Source organism: Aulonocara sp. 'chitande type north' Nkhata Bay, linkage group LG3, assembly GCF_057382095.1.
Source record: "Aulonocara sp. 'chitande type north' Nkhata Bay isolate Kocher_YH1m ecotype deep benthic linkage group LG3, A_spYH_male_GT1.1, whole genome shotgun sequence".
NCBI classification, from domain to species: domain Eukaryota; kingdom Metazoa; phylum Chordata; class Actinopteri; order Cichliformes; family Cichlidae; genus Aulonocara; species Aulonocara sp. 'chitande type north' Nkhata Bay.
The window spans coordinates 25049330-25077133 of NC_141346.1; the positions used below are offsets into that span (position 1 = coordinate 25049330).

A 27804-nucleotide genomic window follows, 5' to 3' on the forward strand; every position below is an offset into this window, starting at 1 on the left:
CACAGCGTACAAGAAAAATACCTAAACAAAAGAGCCAATCGGACGTCATTACTGGCAGTGACACAACAGTCCCCCCTTTGACTTTTTGAAAAACTCCTTGTCAGTCTTCTAAAGGATCTCAACTTCCCCGTGTTATACGTATAATTACTGCCAATCACAAGGTTTGTATCGTGGAATCACAGCCTCCTAATCTCATTTATGATTGGTAGTCTTCACCATTTCACATCAATGTGCAACATTCTCATAGTTAGATGATTACCTCTAAATTAAACCTTTGTGATCACAAAAAGCAAGTTTATTGAGATTACTTTGTTTCTTTTGTATTCTCAAATAATTACATGAAGCTGATTACAAAAATTTATTATTAATTAAAACATAGGTCCAAAATGAGAGTTGCAATTTTCTGTCCATGTCTTCAACAGCAGGAAATGTCAAAGCTCCAGAAGTTTTCGGGTTTTGTTCCCTGTCTGATGATGAATCAAGTCATCATTTTTAATTAGGAAATAATCTTTATTAAAGCATTCATATTAAATTTAATGTGAGCAAGAAAACTTAATTTTCCCAAATATTTCTTAATTTGAAATAATGTATTAATGGGAAATGAAAGGTGGGCATCATTTAAAATACTTTTTGACTCTAGTGATAATGCAAAATAAAAAAAATGTAAAGCACTGCATGCAGTTATTATTTTTATTTTTTATCTATTAATCTAAAAAAAACATTTTCCTTCCTATGAAAAGGCCGCGCCGCTGTCGAGAGCATGCCAAAGTAACCTGTGGTGATATTACCCGAATTTTATAAAAAAAAGTTGGCCGATCTGACGTCGAAACAGGGGATCAGAAGTACATGATGATGCCAAAAGACAAAGTCTGTTTTTCTTCTCAACACCTAAAAGCAGAAATCCTGCTTTTATTTATTTATTTAATAAAAGTTCAGTTTTCTGTGACCTAAAATGCCATTTACATAAAATGAATAGATATTTCTCTAAACATTTGGGTACATGACGGGAGGGCCTTTAAGAGGCTATTAATATGGTGCTGCCAGAAATTCTGCTGCTGCTCTTCCATCCTTAAAAATCTAAATTTTGGATGTTTTAAAACAGATCATGGTGCTTTAAAGTTATTTCATTACAACTAACACCCATAAAAGATATTAAAAAACAAAAACAAACCAACCTATACTGTATCTATTGAAAATGAAAAGCTCCAGTGGACCACGTTCATTCTGTACCATCTTGAGTCTTTCCCCACAGCCCCTTATGAAGCCTGAGGTCTATCCTCCATTATATGTTCTGTGGGCGAACATTACGCCACAGCAGCATCAGTCTCTACTAGAAAAAGAAGAGAAGCTGATTCAAAGTAGGCTCGAGTTCAGCTCACTTCCACTGTATGGCAGCAGTCACACAGGAAGAGGACGAAAGTGCAAATATCGATACGCAGTTCAAGCTTATAACACAAAGCAACTTTAATTAAAACATCACTCACTGAAAACAGGCCAGGAGGACAAGGCATACAAATCAATCGTCTTCATGTGTTATCAGCCCTCGACCGTTCTAGATTCAGTCAGCCAGTGTTAACAGGATACTTGGTGACTGGTGGATCTTAGTGTGGACTAATTCTCAGGTTTGAAGCTGAACCATGAAGACACAGGAAAGGTGAAGTCTTGGAAGCAAAGTCGGAGAATTTCACAACATAAATTCGGTTTCATTGAGAATCTGAGAGAAAAAGAAGCCACTGGGAGGACTGAAGACCGCAACACACAACCACTGTGTCTTTGATTGCTGCAAATTTGTACCAGCTTGAATGTCCAAATATCAGTCTGCTCATCAGAAAACTCCAAATTACATTTGCTTTTAATTAGTTTTAAAGTACAAGTAAACAGTAAACACACCACTTAAATTTAGCCTTGTTAGGAGAATATTTTATTTTTTCATTGCACAACATTTATATTTATTATGTCTTCTTATTTGAGCATTGGAAGTTCTCATAAGATCCAGTTTGCCTGGTGGACCAGTATAGCGCTGGTTTTCCAGTCTGCCCTTTGGTCTCATTTCTCTCATTTTTCATCAGGTTACAGCAAAGAGGAGAAAAAAACAAAACCCAAAAACCTTTTACAGAGAAGCATAATAACAACAGTTTAGGCTCATAGCATCAAGGTCCTTTGCAAACTGTGTGTATGTACAATTATACAAATAATCATTAATAATCGGTCAATGCTCAATCACATTGAGAATCATCCAGGCAACAGGTAGACTCGGGAGAGTGGGAAGGAAATCAGTCTTTTTTACAAAAATAAATGTCTCCTCTGGTATCAAAATAGACGACAATCTTTCATCTTTCTCATTTTCGGGAACCTTGTGGTGCCACCGACACCACAATGCGACCGCAGCCCTACACAGTCTGCGTACCAATTTGACAAACTGACAGTGATGCCACGTGGCAAAGTGGACTTGTGTTATATACTTTATTTACATGTTCGGCTTCGAGCTGACGAACACATCCTGATGAAACGCGTTTCCACAAATCTGTCTCTAAAGCTCTAAAAGGATTTCTCTATCCCAGGTACTTTAATTCACAGGAGGTGGTGATAATTTCTTGATCTGTGGAAGTAGTAATAGCATCTAACCTCTACTGTGTGGTGTGTTGACTGCAGATTTGAAAGCGCTTCTTAGGTTTCCTAAGGTTCAGAGAGAGGATCCCTGACTAGCAAGTAAAGGACCCAATCCTTGATTGTCAGGGTTAAAGGTAAATGTGTCTTTAAAAAAAAAAAAAAAAAAAAGGCAGCATGAGGCCATGGTAACAGACACGTGTGGTCAGGCAGACGGACAGACGGCTGGACAGTCAAACAAAACAAGGCAACGCTATAGACAGGGTTCCTACGTGGCATTTGGATGTATGACTGCCACAGAGAGTTTGCTTAGCTAAGGTTAAGGTGACGGAAGAAGGACAAGGGAAGTGTTTCCACTGTGTACCTTAAAGGGTGGGCAGACTTTGATATCTTGTTCCTAATTAAAATCAGTTCTACATTAATTGCACAAATGATCAGTGCAAAAATTGCAACAAAACGTAGGAATCTCCAACATCCGAGTTCGTCAGAGGCCACAAACCACAACAGACCGGCCCCGTGCTGTGTTCCACCTGAAGCTGAAAATCTCAAGTTCACACCTCAGTTAGACCACCTCAGGGAAGTCGGAGATTGCAAATCCACTGTTTGTGGCCAAATAACTCTACCTTGCTAGGGAACAAAATAAGCCTGTCATTCAGACGACTACAGCGCGGTCAACTCTAAGCTTGGATCCCAACTCGAACATCTGATGTTTAAGTAACATAGCACAGCAACTGCAAGCGTTGGAGTTTTTAAACTTCCCTCTCGTGCACTTTGGTGATAGAAATTTTCCAAATGGCGTATGTGGAAAAAAACTGGCACTGACTATGGACTCGACAGCCATCTTTATTGCACTTTTATTTTGTGATTATGGGTTTGAAGAAGAAATCTCAAAACTGTCACATTTTCATCCCATTTTCTGAAATTGTTTTCAGCTTCTAAGGTCTGACTGGATCCCTCTTAATTAATTTATTGCAATTTTCTGCATAACTCGTATCAAGAAAATGGAATTTGACATGTGAACAAAAATACAGTCTGAACTAAACTGACTCCTCTTCATTCTTTCTGTCCACTTTATCAGAACAGACCAGAGCTGACATGTGCACACATTGATTGTTTTGCTGAGAATAAAAGTTGCATGTGTAGGCCATGCAGATGGTTCAAACGGTTATCTCGGGTTAACACAACAAAGGATCGACAGAAATGTTTCTGCTCAGCATTGGAAGCGTTTTAAATATTTCGAAAGATGATTGATACATTATGACGGGATGTCTATCGACCCGATTACCCAAGGTGCAGGATTTATTGCCTCCATATGCACTTCTTGTACAGAAAGGCCAGACCATATCAATCCTCTAATTTTCTGTGGAGCCCTGTAATCTACAAACAAATAAAAAAAAATGGGAAAAAGTGGTTTAAATGTCATCGCTCTTGCAGACAAACATAGGAACCCTGTTTGGAAACCCAACTGTGGACAGAAAGCAACCAAACTAAATACTGTCAGAGTATTGTTAAGATAACAAAGCCTAGAATAACACAGACAGGGAAAAAGAGGGGGGGATTAAAAGGAAACAATACTGTGTGTAATTGCTGTTCAAACTGCAGTCAAACTGTGGTAGTAATTATTTCAGGACAAAGCTACCTCTTTACATAAACTACAGACTAAAGAAAACCACTGCTCAGAGTAGCTTGTGTCCTTTCAAAGTAAATGTCCACCTTTGCAAAATGTAAATCATCCACCACAGATACTCACACACACATCAGGGAACAGGCTCTGCCTGGCCTTTTGGCAGGCAAATTAAAATAAGCTTATTTAACAGAGTTTTCCAATAATGCGAACCTGGAGAGGAAGCGAGCAGTCCATCATGATTGGTTTTTGCTGTTGTGCTTCCCTATTTGGGAAAACCAGGTAAAAGAGAATATTCCAGGAGATCCAGAGAAAAGTTACAGAACAAAAGCTTAATCTATATTCACGGACTGCATACAGAAATACAGCCTACTGCTTCTTGGAAGTCCTCAAAGTCAGGAGACAAAAAAAAAGTCTTGAAATGAAGGACTCGATCTATACTGCAGAAGCTTGTCAGGGTCATTGAAAGGTTTGTAAGGATAACAAGATGCGAGTCTGACTGAGGCAGAACTGGATTTAACCAAGACATCTGTAGACTGAGTTGCACTGGAGAAAAATCCTGGTTAACTCGAGAACCAAGGAAAGGACTGAGGTGAACACACTGGAAAAGGCCCACTTAGTTTCAATACGTCTGGTCCAGACAAGTTGGTTTGGCGAAATCTTGTATCACATATCCATGTAGAAGAGCCAAGAAGAACCCTGGTGCTGGATCTGGGTTTTAGCATCCACTTGGAACCAGAGAAAACCAGAACCAGATCCCAGGCCTAGCTCAGGTTTTGCTCAGTCGAATGCGGTCAGGTTTGGTTCAGATATTTTTTTCTTTTTCATCATTTTGTTTTTGTTTTTTTAAATATAACAGTCAGGTCTGTTATTTATCTAATCTGAACCTGATTAGAGCCTGGTTTGGGCCGATTCTGGTTAGGTTCTGCTGTGCTGCTCTCAGGACTTGTCCACCAACTGAGGTTGCTCCAAGGACACTTCCTCGTCTGACAGACCCGTTTCCACAGCGATGACAAATGATGCCACTGAGGCGCTGCTCGCCATTGGCTGAAGCTCACCTGAAAGAGAGAAAAAGAGGGCTATTCCTGAGTTTCTGGAGACGTAACTTTTGTTTTTAATTCAGATTACAGAGAGGGTTCGCTCTTTTCAGTTTCACGGTTGTCTGAAAGTCTTGTGTGAAACTCCTTCCAATAATAACGATAAATAAGTTCAATTCAAACTTGGCCAGGTGAAGCCAGCTGTTCTAGTCTACAATAACAATGCAAAGACATTTGAGAGCAATCTAATCTCGGTTTTGCTAAACAGAACCTAGAATTAAGACTGTGTTAATGTCTGTGGCTCAGGACTTCAGGCAGGTCATCTAATTGGCAGGTTGGTGGTTTGAGCCCTGCTCCAGTCTGGATGCTAAAGTATCCTTGGGCAAGACACTGAAAACCAAGTTGCCTCTGATGTGTTCATTGGAGTATGAATGTTAGAAAGCACTTAGAAGTAGAAAAAACTGCTTACATAACTGTATGTGTGAGTAGGTGAATGTTGTGTATAGACTGCTTTGAGTGCTCAAGTAGAGCAGAATAGTGCTATATAAGAACCAGTCGAAAGAATGTTAGAAAGGATGACATTAAAGCATGACACAGACATGGCAGTAATACTTCCAGGACAAGACAAGAGAACGTTTTTCTACAGAGAAATGAAAACATCCCCAAACATCTGCCAAAAGTGTCACATTAGCTTTATGTTTCTATAATAGTTTGTAGCATGGTTGGTATGGGACCCTTTCATTCAATAAAATTAAGCTAAAATTGTATTTCTGCTTCTCTTTTGCAGTCACTTAAACTTCCTCATTATGAAATAAAGAGGAAGTTTAATGTGATCAGGGTAAAGATGCATCACATAGTCAGTGTGACTGCAGTAGCCATGACTGAAGCGAGTTATGGGGCACAGACACCACTGGGTGTCAGTGTACGAGCACTTATCAGATGGAGTGTGAGAGTCACCTGTGTGGGTGTCCGTGGTGGTGGTCACAGGGCTGTCCCTCAGGGTGTCAGGGTCCTGGTAGTCCTGTGGGAGCCCGACCCGCCGCACGCCGGGGTCCAGCACCACAGAGGAGCCGCCCTCGCTCAGCGTGCCGTCGCTGGACGCCCCGGACACCACAGCTTCTAGGGCCAGAACCCCAACGCCGCCCACCCCACTTACACGGCCCAGGTCCAGGTCGTAGTCCAGAGGCAGGTCGTCCAGACAGTCTGCGTTCAGCTGTAGCAGAGCGACATGAACACCACAGTGTGATTGTCCAGCTCCAGGAGCCGACTGACATCGTGTCATTCTACCTACGATACAGTGAGGGTCTAACTAATCAACATGTGTGACAGCCATTTTTAAAAGTTTCTTTGATCTATGTCAGACTTCACACCTTAGTTCTGAGGCACAAGCTAACCTGTACTTCTAAGCTTAAAAACGTTTTAGCTCTGAACACTGAGGGTCACAGTCTGAATGACTGAGTTTTGTTACAAACAGAAAAAATACTTTTTTACTGGAAAATGATCAAAGCAATTTTTACTGAACAAATTCAACCTAAATGTTAAACGCAATACAAAACAGATGTCTAATGTAGTAAACAGTTCCAGTACCAATTACATAACTGTCAGTATTTAACATTTTCTACTAGGCTTCTACTCATTTTTGTTGCTTTAATGGCCGGTCCAACATCGGGCCACGGTGTGTTTTTAACAACAAACTGTCAGACAAACACTCTCCACTGATACAAGTTAACGTGATTTTCTTGGCAGATGTAAGTCAGTGGGGTGACCTTTGGTTGAGATGTCCGTTTGTACTTTTACTGTGTTTTTCTGTTGTTGCGGTGGTGGACTAAAGCTTCTTCATTTTGAGAAATACGCCTCAATAATAGTTAGAAAATACAAAAAAAACACTACACAAATAATAGTTAAAAACACCAGTCTGAAGGGAAATATGATAAACGGCATCAACAGGTTGGGTAATGGAATCGGCAATCAGTCATTAAAACTGAGACGGGGACGTGTCCATGAAGGGTGCTGAGCTAAGTGGATCTTTGAGACCGAGGAGCTGCCCAGAGCCCAGTGTAAGATAAACGAGGATTATTTGGAGTGAATCATTCAAAGCTACTCCAGTATTTTTTTTTTAAAGAAGGAGAAGAAAGAAAGAGCCTGTCATGAAGTATTTTCCTCTCTTTGATGATGACCTTGCTTTTACCCTTAAAGTCGACTTTTGACAACTGACAATATCTCAATAAAGACACGGTCTAATGGTTTGATGACCATTAGAAAAGGCTCTGGGTTTCTCCAGGGGTAGCTCCATAGGCAGAGACCACCCTCACTAACCCTTGATGCAAACCTAGTCATTTTGTTTCTAAGCAGACCTGAAACATGGCAGAAACCCCTCGGTTCAGAGAAGAGCTTCAAAACATTTACACAACCTTAAAAGAAATAATTCTAGTAAAGCTAGTAAAGGATCATTTCAATCGCAGTCATCGAATACAGGATTGTATGTTTTCTCCCTTCAGTTTTTGAACAAAGGAACACTTTCTGTTTTGCAACGGTTTCTTGCAGCTTGAGGAATTTCCCAACTTCTGGTCTACAGTGGATATTATCTGACGAGTGTCTCAAAGAATTGCAAGTCGCTGTCTTTCTTTAGAAGTGAGAACGTTTAAACAGACTCAGAAAACATTCATTTAATGAATTGTGTATTTCCAAAACTGATGATGAACACTTTCATGGAAAACACCTCACATTCTGGTGTGCGCAGACAGACAGTGGGTTACGTCTCTGTCGGTAAGACAGCTGTAAAAACTGAGCATGATTCAGACGTCTGGCTTAGATTAAATGAACAGTTTGGAGTTTTGGGACGTGATCCCTTCTTAAGGACAAAACTCACTAAAAAGTTCATTTCCTTCTTTGCAATTTTCACACTCTGAAAAGTGGGTAGGACTGCGGCCTTCATTCTGCCCCCCGAGCCCAATGTTTGACACCCGTGTCTTATCTTCAGCTACCATTACGGATCAGAGGATGCATGACTTGGGGCTGCTATGACAGATCAGCGACAATATATGAAAAGATCCAGGAAGGATATTATCATCACCTGTTATTTAAGCAGCCGTAAACACGTCATAACGTTCTTGTACAGTCCTAAACTATAAAATCACTTCCTTTCAGGGCTGCATATCCTGCTCTGTGCTCACTCTAGGAAATATAAAACCCAGTTTCACACTCACAGCGATGCCCAGAGCTTTCAGGATGTTCATCTTGCACATGGGACATGTGCGGTGGTCCAGCAGCCACGGATCTACGCAGCTCTTATGAAACAAATGTCTGCAAAGAAGAAAAACAATAAAATATGGTGAAATCAGTCGTTCTACTGTGGATCTGAAAACATTAGAAAAATGCTGTGAGGAAAGAAAAACATCACACCTGCTTTCACTTAGCGCCGGCACACAAGAATCTGCACAAACATGCTTTATGAAACTTGGTTGGTAATCTCATACAGTGCGCCGCACAGCCAGAGTGTTGTGAGGTCAAAACAAATAGTCATTGTAGTCACAACCAAAAATACATTTCCTCTGATCACAAGAAAACAATCTGCCCTGAGCTCAACTCAGCAGCTTCCATCGGCACAAAGTGGTTTTGTGATCACAGGAAAACAAGACTGGCAACAATTTAATAAAAAGGTCGACTCTGCCCGCAACGATCACGGCTTCCATTCAACAAGTTCGGTAGGGCTGAACAATAAACACTCGACGGGGCGTTTTCTCGCTGGTATTTGAACAGTTTACCAGTGATGGTCATCATTGTTTTTAAATATTTGGATGCTTGTCATTCTTCTCTCAGTTTTCCCTCCTTTTCACAAAGAAAGACATAAAATTCTACATGCCAGGGTTCAGCACAGACAACAGCCTGATGGTCAAGTTAAAGCCCACCTTGGTCAGTGACGGGGTTTCCATCAGAGTCCACAACAACGTTACCTGTGAAGCAACTAAAAGAGGCTGAACCCGCAATAATTAATTTTATTTATATTTTTAAAGTATTTTCACATTAGAATCAATCACATGAGGATACTGTAGGTTAACAGACTGTTTAGTGACCCTCATAACATAAAACAGGTATTCTTCTTTGTACAAGGACTGTAAAATGCATTTAGCAGTACATGTCGCCGACTGTTGCAGATTGCTGATTTGGCTGCAAACATCCAGCAACTACTCATCGAGTGATAGTGAAAAAGTCAGAAGTGCAATACAAAAAGGGATAAGATGCCATTGGCCTTCAAAGTAAAAGCTGACCCTTTTAAAAGTGTTGGTTTTAACAGTAAGGCACAACTTTTACCTTGAAGTCCAAGTTTTTCCAGTTTCATTACAGCTTAAATAGTGAAATGCAGAGTGTTTGTAGACAAGGACACTACAGACGACTGTGGCAACCTGCTTGTGATTAAAGCATTCAAAAGCAGAGTTTTGGTGCAACTGAATTCATCTGAATATCACCAGAAATCCCTCTTTCCTCTTGTCACCGTAGGTTGTCAGCTGGTTGCTAACCAGCTTAAGGGCTAAAGTGTAGCCCCCGCAGGCTCAGCTGTTGTCAAGAAAAAAGGTTAATATCACAACAAAGACTGATGCGGTCACAGTTTCTGGTGGGACTGTAGTCTGACACACAAGCAGAAAAAACAGTCAGTGAGCCGCGGTGGAGCCAACATGTTTTTCCTGTAGTCGACAGCAGCAGCACAAACCAGTAAACATGAAGAAAGGCCTTGTTTCAGCTGCTGTCCAAGCCCACTATGTGTTGCAGAAACAGCCCAACTGAAGTGAGAAGAAGTTAAAACCACAGCTGTCTTATTTAGTTTCCATTACTATTAAACGTCTTCTAATCTTTGTCCTCCTCTTTCTAGCACTGACACCTGCAGCACTATATTTATTTCAAAGCACTAAGTAATTACTTTGTAATTATTTCACTGATATAGATTATTCACATCACTGCTAGTTAAAACATGGTATATTCTTATAGACAGCGCAACCCACCAGCAAATAAAGCATTAAAAATCAGCTGTTTTCAGTAACCCAAACACACTATCCCTGTCTAACAGTCGTGTCCGCTCTGAGTCATTTCCCTGCACAGACTAACACTGAGCTGATAACCTGCGACAGCTACAGCGTGAAGACGTCAGGAGACTCTCTGAGGTCTTTTTCAGTCTCGATGACTGTTTGTTCTGTGGCAGCTAAGCTCCTGCAGGTTACAGTGGCCTCACGAACACCAACTGACTCAAAACACCGTGAAAATACTAAATTAGCTAAAGAGCCCCCACCAAAAAGAAAAAAAGAATAATTGGCACTGTATAGAAGATACTATCCTGAAGGTCTTCATTCAAACTCAGCACTCAGTCCTCAAACATAATACGATCCCCATCCTTCAGTCCTTACTTCCACATTTGCGTGAGGTGTTTCTGAGGCTGTGGTTACCTGCAGGGCAGGATGCGGACCACGTCGTTGGCCTTATAGCCCTCGATGCAGACGGCGCAGTTGTCAAAGTCGGGCTCGGTCTCCTGGTCGCCCTTCCTGATGGTGCGAAGCTGCAGCTTACTGATGGCCTTCTTCGCTGCGTCACCAAGACGCCGCTGGAGAGACACAGTGAGTCTTTACTTCGAGCTTGTAAAATGTGATTCATGTTTTACAAGCTGAAAACAGAACACTTTCCAATAATGGGCTCGTTATTCAGCAGAGATGAACTACATTACTGACGACACATTTTCAAAGTTTCAAAGTGCTAAAAATGTAAGTATTTACTCTTATACTGTAAAAGATAAACCTCTTCTTCTGAACCACCTCATTAACATAGGCTCTAGTTATATGATGCTGTTCCTTCTGTCTTCATAAACTAAGCAGAACAGCAGGAGACGCAGACCCGTGTTCGCACCTGGTTCCGGTCGCGCGCGTTGGCGTATCTGAACCTCTGGATGTAGTAGAAGACGAGCCAGGCAAGGGAGATGATCATCAGCACGATGAAGGAGATCGATACGAACACCACCGACGTCCTGCTCACGTACTTCTGCAGGTTCCTCGTCCCGATGGTGATCGTCATGGTGACCGTCACATTTCGTTCCAACAGCGATACGATCTCGCGGCCTTTTGGCTCCGGGATCATGATGGCGACGACCTCGCTCGCACCTGAAGATGAGGACAGGTGAGAAGCACTAAGTCAGTGACAAATATAAAAGCATTCAAGTATTTAAATTTTACTCCTTAGGTCGATGAACCTGCAATGAAACTTTAACGCCCTTTAGTAGAGCTGGGCCATATCATACCGCTCACGGTAATGCTGGTATAATGTTAGGCAACGATAAAAGGAAATAACGCGACAGAGTAAAACGCACATGCGCAGTGCCTTTGTTTTCATACGCACATGGCGGAAAAAGTATGACAGCAATGGAAAATGAGAAGGACGAAAGTGGACTGTTGAATGAAACGGATGAACCAGAACTGGTTTGTAAAAATGCTGCAACTTCAGTGGTGTGGAACTGGTTTAGCTTTCGTCCGTCAGATACACACCAAAGCACATTATTTGGTAGAGTATGCAGGCGGGTCGTTATTACTGTTATTACCAAACCAATTGTATGTGATACACGGCACTTAAAAATCGGTCAAAAATGTTTTACTAAGACTTTGCTAAGCTACGAAGCCGCACCGCTTGATGGATTGTTGGAGCATTACGGCTAGTCAGGAGCCTCGCGGAGTGATACGTACTGTGCTGCATTGTGTGTGTGTGTGTGTGTGTGTGTGTGTGTGTGTGTGTGTGTGTGTGTGTGTGTGTGTGTGTGTGTGTGTGTGTATAACCTGTGTATAAGTTTTGTGGATATTATACATGGTTATGGTCATAATATGTCAGCCCATTTCACTGGAAATGCCTTTTGGTTAAACTGTCAGCAAGGAATTTGCATTTTCACTCTTAAATGTTATATAGCTTTAATGCACATAAAAACAGCTGCTTGTTTAAGTGAAAATACATTGATGGTTTTTTTTGCAGTAATAAAGTTGTGGAGTTGTAAAGTATTTTGTCTCGTGCCAATTATATCGTCAGTTATATTGTTATCACAAATTTTCAAATGTATATCGTGAGAAATATTTTTGGCCATATTGCCCTGCCCTACATTTTAGTACATATAATAAATAAAGACGTGGTTTTGATGACCATTAGAATATATGTTTGATTTTTCCAAGGCAGAGATCACCCTCACTAACTTCTTATGCAGATCCTTCTCATGAACAAGTGCATTTTTAAGTCTTATAAAAGTCACAAACTCCAAGCTTTCTTCTCAAAAAACAAATAAAACATTGTTTGGAAACTTTGTCCCAACAGGGTTGCACAACCTAACACAAATGTGCTACACTTTTTCATTTGCTCTAAAACTTCTTTCTAACTCATCCCAAACCAAAAGGGTTTCACTCCTCACTAACATGGTTTGACCATTTTCTCCTAAACCTTCAGCTCGCTGTAGGATAAACCTGAGACCAGCAAGTCCTACTTTATCTGTTACTCACAGTTGCCACTTCCTCCAATTAGTTTTATCCTATTTATGCATCAGACAATGTCGTACTATCGTTTGTTTTAACTGTGCTTAGTATAAATGAAGGAAGGAAGAGTTGTCCTTAGCTTCAGGCCAACTTTACTTCCACTCACTGTGAGGAAAAAAAATTAAGAGTTTCCTTTTCAGGGTCTAACAAACATTTAAACTGGGAATCTAAGTACCCGCTCAAATAATGAGCTCAGTTATCAGCACAAAGCTTTAGACTGCTCTAAACGCTCAGTTTGATAAAGTTTTTTTCCTACTCCTGGCATGACATGGCTATAAAAATAGAAGCTCCGCCCACCTGCTGTTCAAACTCTCAGTTTATGAGGGGCAGCTAATCAGAACAAAACTGGTTAAATTAATTTAATAGACATTAAATGTTGAACAGACTAAATAATGCAGTGGTCCCAACCCTTGGGCCGGTACCGGGGTGTGGAATTTATGGTTTTTAAATTGGCTTTTAGTGTTATTTTTTTGTTGTTTTTAAATCATTTTTATCCTCAAATCTGTTTCCCTGGGTCTTTTCCTGTGTGCTATGAATAAAACGTCTTTTTTTGGTACTAGTTTTATTTTGTTGTATTTATCCACGACACCTTAAAGCCGGTCTGTGAAATTATTGTCAGACATCCGTGGTGCAAAAAAGGTTGGGGGCCGTTGAAATAATGAACAGATGTGCCGACTTCAGCTCATTAGTGTTTCTCACATTGATTTCAAGTTTGGATTTTATGCATCCTTAAAAATAAGTTTCTTAATTCCAGTCAAAGCTAAACCTGAGCTAAAAGCTAAAACTTTAGTTTTTGTCAGAAAAGTCGTTGAAAAGCAATCGTTTTACCAGAACAGCATCTAAGACTCAAATCTATTCTTTCCAGTCATTTACAACACATTTCAGGCTAAGCTGCAGACCATTCAGTTTTTCTGTGCAGAAATAATAACTTCCAATCAACTAATCGACTATCAGTGTTCAAATGACCTTACTTGCATGTTATGCAATGAGTTTAGCCAGACTTTAATATTTATTTAACACCATTTATGGACATGGAAATGTTGATCCGCTTTTTATTTATTTACCTTTTCAGTGTCCGGAAAACTGACTGTTCACTCGACCTCCTTGTTGTGGAGGTAACCTCGCAGAGTTTGTACTCGACACAAACACACCCGCACTAGTAGCCTGTTTATTGATCCAATAACAGCTTCTGCTCAACAAATCCCCCCATCACTATGGAGACCAGCTCCTCTCCCACACACAAGGGACTGCCTCTCTAAAAATACTCCGAATACACGATCTGTGATGCACGGCATATTCAGCATTGGGATGAACACAAGATTATATAAGTGACTCTGCGACTACTATAGGATTATTGCAGGATTTCTATAATCCTACGGCAGATCTGGAACCTCTTAATCACAGGCAGTTTCTCTTATCAGAGATTTTGTTTTCTTTCTTTCTTTGACAGAAACGTTCACAGTAACAGGAGTGTGCTTGGTCCCCAATAAAATGCAGTGAAAAGTAGGAAAGCTGGCTGGGCCTGTTATGTTTTTTTTTCAGCACCAGTTCATAACAACAGTCATCTGGAGGCTGTTTATACTGCAGGGTAAAGACCGTACAGAGAGAGAGCCCCAACAAACAGATGATTCCTGATAAGAACCCAGAAGCTATGGGTGGGACACGCTCCTTTTTAAGATGAAGAGCGCTCCATTTGTAACGGGCTCTGGGAGGGCATCAATCAGCAACGACCGGGGGAGTGAAGGTAAAGAGAACAGAAGCGCACCGGCCTCTGTGACCCTGTAAGGCTCTGTGAAAGGTGCAGGTTTAGAAAGCTCCTGTTTCCAGTGCACTCACATGTGTCCAGAGGACCAGATTACTGTGATACTGACATCAAACAGTACAGTCAGATTTATCTGATCAATATTTATTTTACATGATTATTCATCAACTTAATCATCGTGCATTTAATATAATTTGTTTAACTGTGTGGTTACAGAAGCTTTTCTTGAAATAGATTTTTTTTTTAAAAATGAATAAATAAAAAGTGGAAATGGTTGGACACGCGGGGTTGTTGATAGGAAGTTAAGCCCAGGAGGTGGGGCGTTTCTCACCAAAAACACCATCTCATTAAAGGACAGTGGTGGAGATATCTGTGGGTGTAGGCAGCTGCAGACAGCCATAAGTGATCCTGTCAGAGGTTTGAAGGCAGTAACATTATTCCTAAAAGTAGTTCTAGATCAAACTTGTTGATCAAAGACTCTCGTTGGCTTGAGCTGAACTAAACTGACTTTTTCAGTAGGGAAACCTCTTTAAAAGGAAAAGGGAAGGTTTGGCTGATTAAGCAAAGGAATGGGATGGCTATAGCTCAGGACACAGAGCACGGTCATCTTCTAACCAGAAGGTTGGCAGTTTGATCCCTGACTGCATACTTTGTTCAAGACACTAAGCCCTGAGTTGCTCTCTGATCTGTTCATCATGTGTGGATGTTAGAAAGCGTTAACTGCATTTGAGTGCTCAAGAAGACAAACAAAAATCTGTCCATTTACCACTCACATTAGAAGGTGTTAATATCTAAATGTATGGTGCAGGATAACCAGACTCTAGCTTTCATTGGTTCACGCCAAAGTTCTTCCAGAAGTCATGCCCTTAGCAGCTTCCTTTGAAATGCTTCCAACAATCTTTTGAAGCCTCCATCTTAACGAATGGGAAGAAAACAAATAGCTGACATTTTACTTCCACGCCCAGCAGGCATACTTGCCACCACAAAGCTGAAATGTTGTGAAACTATTGTGCACATGCACTCTTTGTTAATTTTCTTCATTGGAGCACCACGTCTCCTCTTTACATAATTTCCATTTCCAATTTACCAAGCTGACTTCTCGAGAAGGCAGACCACACAGAGGGCAAAACAACAGAAACAAACATCAGGCCAAAACATTTTATAATGTTAGTGGATCACAAATATCCAGTGATCTGCACAACTGTCCAACTTTGTTAAACCTACAACCTGAAGTGTTGATCTAGGACACTTTTATGGGCTGGAAGGGCTTGGAGGAGACTTGGGGGGGAAAAAAGCAACATTTTTGAGCTCTGAGGTCAGATCAGGATGTGCAGCTGGTAACGATTCGGTGTGTTGCTAAAGGATGCTCATGGCGCTGGATTGTGAGCTGCACCTCCGAGCCAAACCACAACACCAAGCTTCAACAGCTGCTTATTCTGAAGCTGAAAATACACAAATGCACAAAGACTCATGAATACAGCAAGTTCAGTTCTGCACAACTGAGGAGAAAATTTTATTTGTTTGCCTGTCATTTTGGCTGTTTTGATTTAGAGTTGAGGCCATCCTTGTGACTGAGGCCTGACTCAGTGCAAACGCACCCTCGTGTCACCCTGAACGCACAGAAAAATATCCCAGAGGAAGGTTTGTTACCAGACTAAGACTTATCTGCAGCTTTGAAGAAAAAGTTCCATTTAACAATAAAGATTCGACAAGTAAAAACAAGTTGATCTGCAACGTTGAAGTGTTTAACTACAAAAATGCACTCAAAGGAAAAACTCTTTCACAGGTGGTACAAGAATGTCTCGCTACAAGTTTATGGCCAGACATTGGTACATTTAGGCAAACGTTTCACAACAAGCTGGGGATTAACTGCAGGAGAAACCGGGAGCAAAGGCTGGTGTCAGAGTTTGTACAGTAACTTTATTCAAAAATAATGGAAACAAACCATCCTGAGCATGCAAATGGATATGCAAGTTATTCCTGTGTGGCCATCATAAAGGTAAATTCTTTTCTATTTTAGTTCGCTTAAGGAGTTCCTCAAGGCTTAGTTTCATTTACACACAGATCAAAACCATCAGAAACATAAGGCTGGTTTATACAGATATATTTATATTTGAATCTCGAACCTCAGAACTCCTAATGTGCAGAGACCAATCTGTTCTTATTGTAGAGAACAAAACATGTTTACTTGAACATTTTTGCTCTGTGCCATTACAGGACGTACTGACTGCTAAAAGCTTGTTTGACTTTTGCAACACAAATCACATCAGCAACTCCAGTATGAGTTTGCATTAAAATTTGCACATCACAAACAGATAGCAACCCGTGCTACAAGAATCTAGTGATGATTGATGTAACAAAGAAATGTGAAAACAGTGAAGAAAAAGACCAGATCTGCCCCAGAATTTCAATAAATTAGCCAAGATTATCCACTCAAGACAATAGTTGGTGTGCTTTGACAATATTGTGCAAAATCACTTAGCTGCAGATTATTTCTTTATATTTTGCTTCCAAGAAGCCAGATTGTTTAAAGTGAGGTTGAGGATTAGTTTTCCAGACTTTCTGAAGTTCTTTACAAATTTTATGGGCAGTCCTCATATCAGATATGGGGAGAGGGGCACCTGAAAGTCATGGGGGGGAGGAATCCAACAAAGATCAGACCCTTGAGCTGATCCAGCTGCTGTCAGTGAAAAAGTGGCTCTCAAGAAGCCAAATTACACAACGGGACTGAAAAATCAGCAGTAACAGGTCTGATGGAGGGATGAACACAAATTTATATTTCTGCTTTAAAAATCATTTTCAGTATGTAAAAACTGTCATGGGTTGGAGCTAATGCTGCAGACAGTGTTGTTGGAGATATTACAAGAATTGATTGTTAAGATAAGACTTTATTGATCCCACAACAGGGAAATTTTTGTGTCACCTCAGCTCAGGTACAGATATCAGAAGGAAATACAAAAATACAAATAAGTACAATCAATGAAAAAAAAGTAAGATAATACACTATATACAATGGTAGCATACACATGTGTTCTGATCTGTTGATACATTGCTAAAAAAAAAAAGGATGTTAAAAACTAAAGTAGCAGCATAATTACTACAGATGAAAGGAATCAATTACTTCAGACTGCTGCCATTTTATAAATGCATTTCAAGCATTTTGCCTGCTGGTTCATTAAAACAGGAATATCTGATCAATTTAATTTTTGTTTATTTTATTGTGTAACTTGAAGGTTTTAGGGTTTTTATTATAGACTAAATAATGGAGAAACAGTTTACGTTAATGTGGAATCTTCCAACGCGAAAGCCCAATGTCCATCGACTTTGACCTGGATAAACACAGATGGCAGATACTTCAGATTATAATCTTAAGGAAGCTGAGGCTGAACTTTAATGTTTGCACAAAGATCAGTGTATTTGCTCAGTAAGCACAGTCTAGCTGACCACAGTTTAGGAAAAAGTCCCCTGAGGCCTGCACTGAACTCACATGACCCCAACTAACACACGAACACAAAAATTGATTAGTCTTGCCCTAAAAATAATCCCCTGGGATCGTTATGTTATGTTATGATGAGATTTTTATTTTCCAGTTAAACCTACAAACTACACGATAAATAACTGCAATTTGGTCAGTCTCTTTAGTAAGGTTTCTTTTGTTTTAAAAACTCAAGTAAATCTCTACAATAGCAGAGATGTCCAATTGTCCAATAGCAGACAAGCTTCAGATCTGTGAAGGCTTTGAGCTCCTCTGCAAATGTTTCTGTATTTCAGGTGTTATGTCATTTTTCTAACTTTAGAACGCAGCGAGACCGATTCAGCTCGCAGTCATCAGCAGCTCCCAACTAATCTGCCGGATAAACGGGACGATAAAGCAGCTGATTCCACATAGACCTTTTTTCCAGGTGGATTAGCAGAGTGAATTCCTGACCAACCGAGGAATTCACCAACTTCATTTTCACTCTGACAGTACTGATTTCCATCGATATCAGAGATTTTTAAAGCCCCTCTACAACCAGAAATCCTGCATGTGGATGTTTTGGCATCACTTTCCTGCCACATCAACTTATTTTGCCATAAACTGACCAAAAAGCTAAATAAAGTCTCAGTTTTCCAGAGTGCCAGAGTCACTTTTATTTCAACTGCGATAAAGAGTAAAAATAACACAGCCTGCAATAAACAACAAATAATTGTTGTTTATTGCAGGCTGTGTTATTTTTACTCTTTATCATGCTGCTGCAACAACAATTTGCCTTATGGGACCAATAAAGTATCCATCCATCCAATCATGACTACTGGAATAGTTTCTGGGTTTTTCCAAGGGTGGCTGCGCAGACAAAGACCACCCACACCTCATTTTCTTCTATAAGCAGGTCAGAAATGTGACAGAAACCTCTCAGCAGGGTTCTCGTAGGCTTTCAAGAGATAAAAAGTTAAACTAATGTTATTTTGTCCACGTCAATCAATTCAATTTAATTTCTAAATACATTAAATTGTAAAGAGGTCAGCTGCCGGTTGTGGTGTGACAGAAAAGAAGAGATAGAAAACAGGAGAAAACATTAAGGCCTTGTGACTGGGATTTCCTCATGTGGAACTTCATTATTTAGGCGAGAAACAGAATGGCAGGGACACAGTGGCTCATGACACAGTTCACAGGTTATAGTAATGGGTGATGTACAGATAGGAAGTTTTGTTGTCACTGGTTGGCTGTGCTGAGAAGCCAAGAATGGCTACAAGCAACCACATCCAGGACGAATTAATCGAATCACCAAAAACAAAGTGTTTGTACTGAGGAGTATTATGACTGCAGGCTCAGTAATAAACATGCCTTTAAAAAAAGTTGCCTGGAAAAGGACAAATGTGAGCTCGGCTTTGGGCAAAATGTAGGAGAGGACCTGTTACGTGATCACTGTGCACACTTCTGGACAGAGGCATGAAGCCATCCGTCCTGCTGGTTGAACTATTTAAAAATTAAAACATTTACAGCAGAGTTTCAAAATCACATTTCAAAACTGGAGCAAATTCTTCCCTTTTTCTCTTGTCTCTGTCACATCAGCACCTCATTACTGAGTATTTTACAAATCAGCACACTCATTTCTCATCGACAGCCGTTTTATTCGAAATGCGCTGGCTCGACGCCTGACAGGCGCCCGCAAATCAGACCACACGTCCCGTTTTGGCTTCTTAACACTGGCTCCCGATACATTTTAGAAACGATCTGAAGACTTTGTTTGTTTTTAAGTCATTAAATTGTGTTTGCACCTTGTTACCTTTCTGATCTTCTAAAAGATCACTGAGGTCAGCTGACCAGATGCTTCTGGTTGTACTCAGATTACAGCCTTTACAGTCTGGCCCTTCAATTTACAACTTCACCAAAACCCGTCTGTGGCCTGATATGTCCGTTTTCTGTATTATGCTTCTTTATGGCTCCTATTGTGCTACTCTTATTTGGTTAACACTTGTTATTTTTAAATGTGCTTATAAACAAACTTGACCACTGTAAGTCAGAGCCATCCACACATCATGAGCCAGTCAGGTAAACTTGTCTTCGGACCGCTGCTTCACTTTACTAATGTTTGCATTACCTCTCTGCAGAGCCTCAGGACTCATGTTTCTAACATTAACTTCACTGTTTGTCATTTCAGCATGCTGAACAGGATCCTCTTCAGCTTATTTACACTCATATTTTTAATTGGCTGCCCGTGTTTGCATACCTTCAACTTCACATTTTTGAGGCTTGTTTGCGTTTGCTAGACTTCCTGAAACAGCAGCAAAAGCCTGGAGAGGCAGAGAGAGCTGCTGGTGCTGTCCAGGCTGCACGTCGATGCCGTGCTGCTCTAATAGTGTGCAGGAGTCAGTTAAAATATGTCAGCACTACACTGGAATTATTAACAGCAAGCAAATAATTTTCCTGCTTGTTTCAATCCATTTAATAACACACAAAACAGAACCAAAGTTTTTTGCTCAATTAAGAAATGCCACTCAGAAAAGTTTAGTTGAAATCAGTTCAACTGCAATTCTCATGATTTTCCTTTGGAGAAAGTTAATTTTTCTTTATTGTGCAGCAAAAACCCTGCAAATAATTGTTGGTCGCAGCTGACTGGACAGTAAACAGCATCTTTTGGTTTAGGACCGACTGTTTGATAAAGGAACAAAGGTTCAAGACCACACTCTAAACAAAAACATTTTGCACAGTTGCCTGCCTTCTGCAGATGATTCATGATAAACCTAATCAGCAGATTAATCGTGATTCATCCTCACCTACTGCGAGTATTTAATCTGCAGCTTTTCTGCTGATCAGTGAAGTCAGTTTCCAGTCAAAAATGTTACTGTGTTGTTATATAATGTGGTGAAGAGGCAGGAGAGCAGGAGGAGAGAACGAGTGGAGGAAACCAAGCAGGGCCTCAAGTCAGAGTCAAACCCAGGCTGCTGCATTTAGCCTTTGTGGCACATGGTCGCCTGCTCAGCCTGCGAGATAAACCGGCACCCGGTGAAGTCTCAGCAGCAGTGCTCTAACTCAGGAGTCGGCAACCTGCGGCTCTTTAGTCCGTATAGTGCGGCTCTGCGTGGATTGGGGAAATAAATTAGACGTATTTAGCTGAAGTGTATTTTATTTATGTTAGTTCTTTTTAAACTTTTAGTTCTAAGTTGGAAGATTATTGTGATATTGAAATATAAAAAAAACAATAATTTATTTTTAATAATGATCACTGTAGTTCAGCTGGGTGTCTTTCCTTTTGTTATATTTCTTTAAGAGTTCAAAATGTGTTCATTACATAAATAAAATGTAATTTTCTCTGTAGCACTTCATGGATTTCATAAGCAACACACCTTAGTTGTTCACACGAAGCATAAAGGTAAAAAACAATATATACAGTGATATCTGCATTTTAGATGTCAAAAAGTATTTGAGGCTCCCAGTGTTTTCGTTTGCGTGGAAACCGGGTCCAAATGGCTCTTTGGGTGTTAACGGTTGCTCTAACTGAATCTGACTTTCTGGCAAAAACTAAAGAAAAAGCTATGTGATGGCCCTCACCAAGTACATGAGTCAGCTCTTAATAAGAAGCCAAATGATTACATGTCCAAACAACACAGCGTCGCTGAACTTGTGGATGACCGGCCAGCTGTTGAACTTCTGGAAAATTTATTTAACGGGCACTCAACTGTGCAAAGACTGATTTGCAGAAAATAACCTGGACACAGAAAAACGTGAACTGTTTAAAGCAAACCAACCACCCAGGGCTTTTTCCCCCTTCCTGAATTCATGGCATCTAAATGTGGGTGTGTAGGCCTGCCAGGGATCCCTGAAGGAGTTTCCAGCTGTCAGAGAAACAGCTGTTACTTCACTCAGCAGCAGAGCGACTCAAAAGAACACCACTTACGGTGCTACAGAGCAGTCAGCCCTGTTATGCAACTCAGCGCTAAGTCGTGACCAACATCAAACGTCACATGGAGTTTCTCTGGACATAATCGAATGACAGGAGCCTGTTTTCCATAATCAGTCACTGTGGATGCAGCGGGGCTGGGAATCCCTGATCCACACGACTGTTTCTGTCAGAGAGGCACTGTGTGGATGACGGCCACTGACAGCATCGTTTAACAAATGGAAATAAACTGATAAAGAAGCATCACAGACCTTCAGTCAGCAACTCTGAGAATATCTCTGATTTCTATCTCTTCCAATCCAGTGGATGCAAATAAAAGGTCAAAAAATTACTACTTTCTTGTTAAGTCTCCAAAATATTCTTTTTTTCTATGAGCTAAATCCTGAAAACTTAAATCTCAAACAAAAGACTTGATAAAACTTTACAAAATACAGCTTCACAGAAAGAGCCCTTGGTGGTTGAGCCCATTCAACCTGTAACGAGTCTGCATTTGTGATCGTTACTACACAGAGGGGATCTTCGGACTCAAAATGGTCTGTTCGATAAGCGACTATGCCTGTAAGTACCACTGTGCCACACATACAGCACTGTGCACAAGTCCTGCCCTCATTTCTTTACATTTTGAGTCAGATTTCCCTTTAATTTGTTTACACTGGTCTTGAGCAACAGCTCTGCAGGCTCTCTGAAGGTCTTTCAACATTTTTCTTATGACTTTGGCTGCCTTTGCAACTATTTTCAGATCAGTCCTTGCAACAGACCAGTTTCACATGAATGTTTTGTTGTTTGTTAACACTGACCTATGAATCATTTAAGCATGAAAAACCCACCTAACTCACAGGACCAATGTTGTGTCAATAAATAACACAAGTTATCAAATATTTTAAATTCTGTATTTATGCACTTTGTTACTAGCAGCCTGTTGCACAAGTACATAATTTGTTCCCAATTCTTTAGTTTGAAAAATACAGTCTGACAGACGTTAAATATTTTTGCACCAACAAAGTGATTCCTAAAGAGTTATTAGCTGAAAAATCAGCATCTCTCAGTCCTTACAGATGCTTTGGAAACGATACAAGTGGCGGACAAAAGATGAAGTAGCCGGCTTCAAAACAGAACAGAAATAAGCAGCAAAAACCCGACTCCGGATCTGCGAGATACATCTAACCCTTCAGTTGATCTCAGGTTGGAGGCTTTGCCACAGTTTGGCGCTGCATTTCAACCAGTGGTGTTGGGCATCTTCTCAAAGCTGATGGAATTATGAGCACAGAGAAGTACTGTCAAATTATAACCCACCATGCAGTACGGCCAGGAAAGCGTTTGATTGATTACAGCTTTATTTTTCAGCATGCCAGTTTTACCTAACACACAGCCAATAGAGTAAAAGCATACACAGATAGGAAGGAAAAAAATGCACACACATAGTTGAAAACTATTGGTCATGGACTGGTCCCAGAGCCCAGACCTCAGCATTGTCGTTTGGATCATCGCGATAAAGAACAGAACTAAAAGGACCCAAAACATGAAGCCTGGAGAACCTTTCCTGAAGACTACTTAAAGAAATTACAAGATAGTTCAGGTTGTGTTGACAAATTAAGGTCATCATATCAAAAACTGACTTTCAGTTTCACTTAATTTGTACCACCTGTTACATACTGTATTTCAATACATGGAAATACAGTATGTAAGGCAGGTATTTCCCATTTTCCTAGCAAAATATAAAGACATGAGGGGGCGGAGTCTGTACAGAACTAACAGAATAAGCACCTCATATGTCAAAGGAGATGAAAGGCAGATGTATCCTGGTGTGTTTATGGTACAAATCTGAGCATCAAAGACCTGAAGACAAAGATGACTGCAACATTAATGATCCTTCTACATACAGGTCATCTACAAATCCACTAATGTTTTTAGACATGATGGACTTCTTTATAACAAACCTGCATCCTTGTTCCAAACTCCAAAACTTTTCTGCTAGAAAATCTTGGATTTCCTGCCTGAATCTGCTGTGCAACTCACTTATTAGATATTCAAATGCATGCCCGCCCGCATCAGTTCATGAGGAAAATGTTAACATTCATAGACATACAATATAAACATATAGAGTCACAACCATGAATATAAATGAACTCAAATAACTGTACACTCTGTCCTGAACTGGGGAGTTGTTACCCGTGTAGCCAACTCAAACTTTTACTGAGCAGACTTCTTGCAGCGGTGGACTCAGATTACAGCACCACGCTCATAATTCAGCGAGGTCTTTAAAAAGAGCCACTCTGTAAAGCAGACTGCATGGCCAGGTGCCTGATTTCATACGTCTGTGGCAATAAGACTGAACTCAAATATTAAGAGGAAAGGTCCCATACTTTGGTTTACATCGTGTGTATTTTTTTATTTATTGTGTGGATGCCTGAATAGGCACACTATTGAGTTCCTGTTTCTCTTTATTCTTTATTCCACTATTTACTAGTTGCTTCCGTACACTTTTTGGCACTCAACTACTCCCACAGTTTTCATCCGATTTTCGCCATTCAAACTTTAAAAAACATTCTGCTCTTTCTGCTAATGTGTGCTATGACTTTTGGTGCTCATAACTTCTATACTTTTTGAGATATTGAATTTTATTTGCAATATTTTTTGCCCATTTCTGCCATTTCATCCGTGGCCTCACTGATTTTCCTTGCCGGGTTGACCTGTGTTTTAGCTCAGTGAGTTGAGCATCTGTTCTCAGACTGGGAGGGTTCAAATCCCGCTTATGGCAACATTTCTTTCAGTTAACAGTTAAACTCTTTTCAACACAAATTTTAGCTTTTTCACCCCTTTTCATTAGAATTTTAAGTTTTTTCACCACTTTTCAGCACAAATACTAGCTTTTTCAGCTGTTTTCAGCAAAAACCTCTTTTGAGCAGAAATTCTGCTCATTCAACTCTTTTGAGCAGAAATTCTGCTAATTGAACTCTTTTGAGCAGAAAGTCTGCTAATTGAACACTTTTCAGCAGAAATTCTGCTGATTCACCTCTTTTCTGCAAAGTTTTCAGCCTTTTCACCTCTTATCAGCACAATACTCAGCCGCTTCTGCTCATTTCAGCACAATTGTCAGTCTCTCCACCTCTTCTGTGTGAGAAAGAGTTTGGTGCAGTGAGATGAATAGCCGCCTTGAGACCTGAAGGGCCAGGTTCGAATCCTGCTCAGGGCAACATTTTTTTTTTTTCAACTTTTTCAGCAGACATCTTCAGCGTTAAGGCATCCACACAGCATTTTCGCAGGAAATGCAAAATTTTCTAATTTTTATTATTTTTTTCCAATTTACGACCCAAAAAATCCTTGCGGGACTATTTTGAAAGGTCAAACGCCGATAATCATTTAGCGCCTGTGCTTCCTGCCAGTACGCTGATCAGACTGTGCAATTCGCCAACTCCACCGCCCTGAAGATGCTGGACCTTGTTCAGATGTGAAGACCTCAGTGAGTCTGAGAAACTCAGAGTCTATGCTATTCCTTGTCACAAGGAAAGGATAGCATGACTCGAAGTATTCAAGAGACTGAGAGAGTACTTTCTTTTTAAGAACAGCTTTTATGGGTGAATTGACAAGTTTCCTGCTTCAGGGTCGGCTATCCCTCCACAATAAAAGGAGCCAGCTGAGGTGGTTCAGCCATTTGATTAAGGTGCCTCCTGGGTGAGGTGTTTTCGGTATGCCCTCACAAGAGGAGGCCCTGGGTAGGCTCATGTCATGTCCTGACATGACAGAGAGATTATGTCTCTCAACTGGCCTGAGAAAGCCAGAGAAGGTGGACAAGGAGAGGAAGGGCTCCTCTACTCAGGCTGCCACTGCCTAGAAAAGCAGCAGGAAATGGACGGACGGGTGGTTTGGTGGGTGCAACCGTGAGATTTCATGAGTGTGTTTACTTCAGACTTAACTTGTTAAGTGTTCTAGCCATTCACTTCACCCTATAATCCAGGGATGGCCAACTCCAGGCCTCAAGAGCTGGTGTCCTGCAGGTTTTAGATGTGTCCTTGATCCAACACAGCTGATTTAAATGGCTAAATTACCTCCTCAACATGTCTTGAAGTTCTGGTAATGAACTGATATCTTAAATATGCAGGACACCAGCCCTTGAGGCCTGGAGTTGGCCATCCCTACTCTAATCTAAATGGGGCAATTTCTTGCCCCAACAGGTGAGACCAAAACACCAACCACAACTGTTACGTCCCTCTGCAGCTTCTAATCGTCTCAGTGTTTTCAGCTGGTGCTACTCAGGTGTGGATAAAAGCATACCTGAGGCAAGCTTTCGGGGAGTGCACTAGTCTTTGCCTTGGTGGCCCCAGCCATTTGAGCCAACCTGCTATGCCATTTTAAGATAAAACTTCTTTTCACCTACACGCTGGTATTCGTCTCCTTTGTTATGTTGCGGCTTTTGAGCCGGGTCGTAACAACAACATATAAAAATGAGTCAAACCAATGGGTGGTGTCAGTGTGGCTATGTTCTACATTTATACTTGACACCAACTTAACCTGTACACACTTCTACATTTTACCCTCAACTATTTCTCAGAGTCCACAGTAAAGCAGTCCCCAGTGTGAGTGCACTCGTCCTTGGACTTGACATAAAACTAAATGACTCTGAAAGATGCAACACATCCCGTATAACAGAAAGACCTCGTGAGTTGGACTCTTTCCATGACATTTTTATTAAGAAATTAAGAGAAACACTGAACACGTCACCTTTAATCCCCATAGCTCACCCCAGCAGCAAACTACCCAACTTAGAAAAGCTCTACAAAGCCTCCTTCAGAGGGAGGAAATCGAGTTAAATGCGCATTTATTGGGGTGAATAAAGCAGAGCATCATCTACCTGGCATGGTGATGGTGTCGTTCGTGTTGGTGGAGCCCACATTAAAGATGACCACCGCAGAGGCGTTGTGGGCTGCAGCGTGGCGGATCTTGTCCTTGTAGGTGCAGTTGCCCCGGGCTATGAGCGCCACCCAGGCCCCGGCCTGAGCGGGCACCGCGAAGCGGGTGTTGGGGTCGCAGGCCTGGCGGTCGAGCGGTGCTGCGGGCAGGACCAACACCCCCTTGGCGTCCCGCTTCGGAGACTGCTCGCCATATCGCCCGCACTCCGTCTTCTCGGTGCGCAGCTCCGAGGTGGCCGGGTCCACGTAGGTGATGTTGACGAAGGCGGTGTACCACTCCTCCCGCTCGGCCACGGTGAAGTCCAGGCACAGCAGGTGGACGAAGCAGAAGGAGAGCAGCCACGTAGAGAGGGCCAGGCTGCGGCAGGCCGCCACCAGCGAGCCCGGGGCCATGACGAGCCTCCCCGGGATGAGAGCGAGCTGTGTGTCGGTAGGTCGGAGGAGCCCGGTAGCTTCAACGCTGGAGCCTCCTACTCCACCATGCTACAAGGCAAAACCACCAGGAGCGTGTTTAACTCGCTTATACTCCCCTTTTCACAAGAAAGAAAAAAAGGCTGTTTTTAGCCGCTCCCCTCCTCTACTCTCAGGCTACCTAGCAGCAGACGCCTGTTAGCAGTCTCCATTTCCAGCCTCCACCGTTAACTCGATGAGAAACACCCACGAAAAAACTCCTAAATGCGCACAACTGAAAGGAGAAATCACCACAGGAGTGACGCGACGTGAGCCCACCGAAGTGAAGCACCAGGCGGTTGGCTGAGTGCGCGCACACGTTAATAAGTTGTTGGAGATTTAAAGCTAAGTGCAGCAGCAGGCCAGCGCGGCTGCATTGTTTTGACTGGGCCACGGTCCACTGGTAAAGTTACGGAAATGTGGACTGTTAGTTCCGGTTATTACTCTGCAAAGTAAAAGCATTTTACTTTTTTAATTATAAGTCTGTGATG

At 41.3% G+C, this 27804-nt stretch overlaps 1 protein-coding gene across 1 annotated transcript; it reads right to left on the reverse strand.

Annotated features, from left to right (window-relative positions):
- Positions 1–1439: 1439 nt before the first annotated feature.
- On the reverse strand, positions 1440–27708 carry LOC147334760 (RING finger protein 150-like). Its single transcript, XM_086274964.1, has 6 exons — positions 26806–27708; positions 11158–11408; positions 10704–10858; positions 8475–8571; positions 6226–6481; positions 1440–5289 (listed from the first exon to the last, which is right to left on the reverse strand). Exons 1-6 carry the CDS (start codon positions 27254–27256, stop codon positions 5171–5173), a joined length of 1329 nt encoding a protein of 442 aa, XP_086131090.1. The 5' UTR covers positions 27257–27708; the 3' UTR covers positions 1440–5170.
- Positions 27709–27804: the final 96 nt, after the last annotated feature.

Excerpts from the sequence above, each read along its gene's own strand:
- LOC147334760 (XM_086274964.1), bottom strand. The coding sequence starts at position 27,256 with ATGGCCCCGGGCTCGCTGGTGGCGGCCTGCCGCAGCCTGGCCCTCTCT. Across the intron at positions 11,409-26,805 it reads CGACACCATCACCATGCCAG|GTGCGAGCGAGGTCGTCGCC; the intron begins GTAGATGATGCT and ends CCTCATCTTCAG. Across the intron at positions 8,572-10,703 it reads GTCCGCATCCTGCCCTGCAG|ACATTTGTTTCATAAGAGCT; the intron begins GTAACCACAGCC and ends TCTTCTTTGCAG.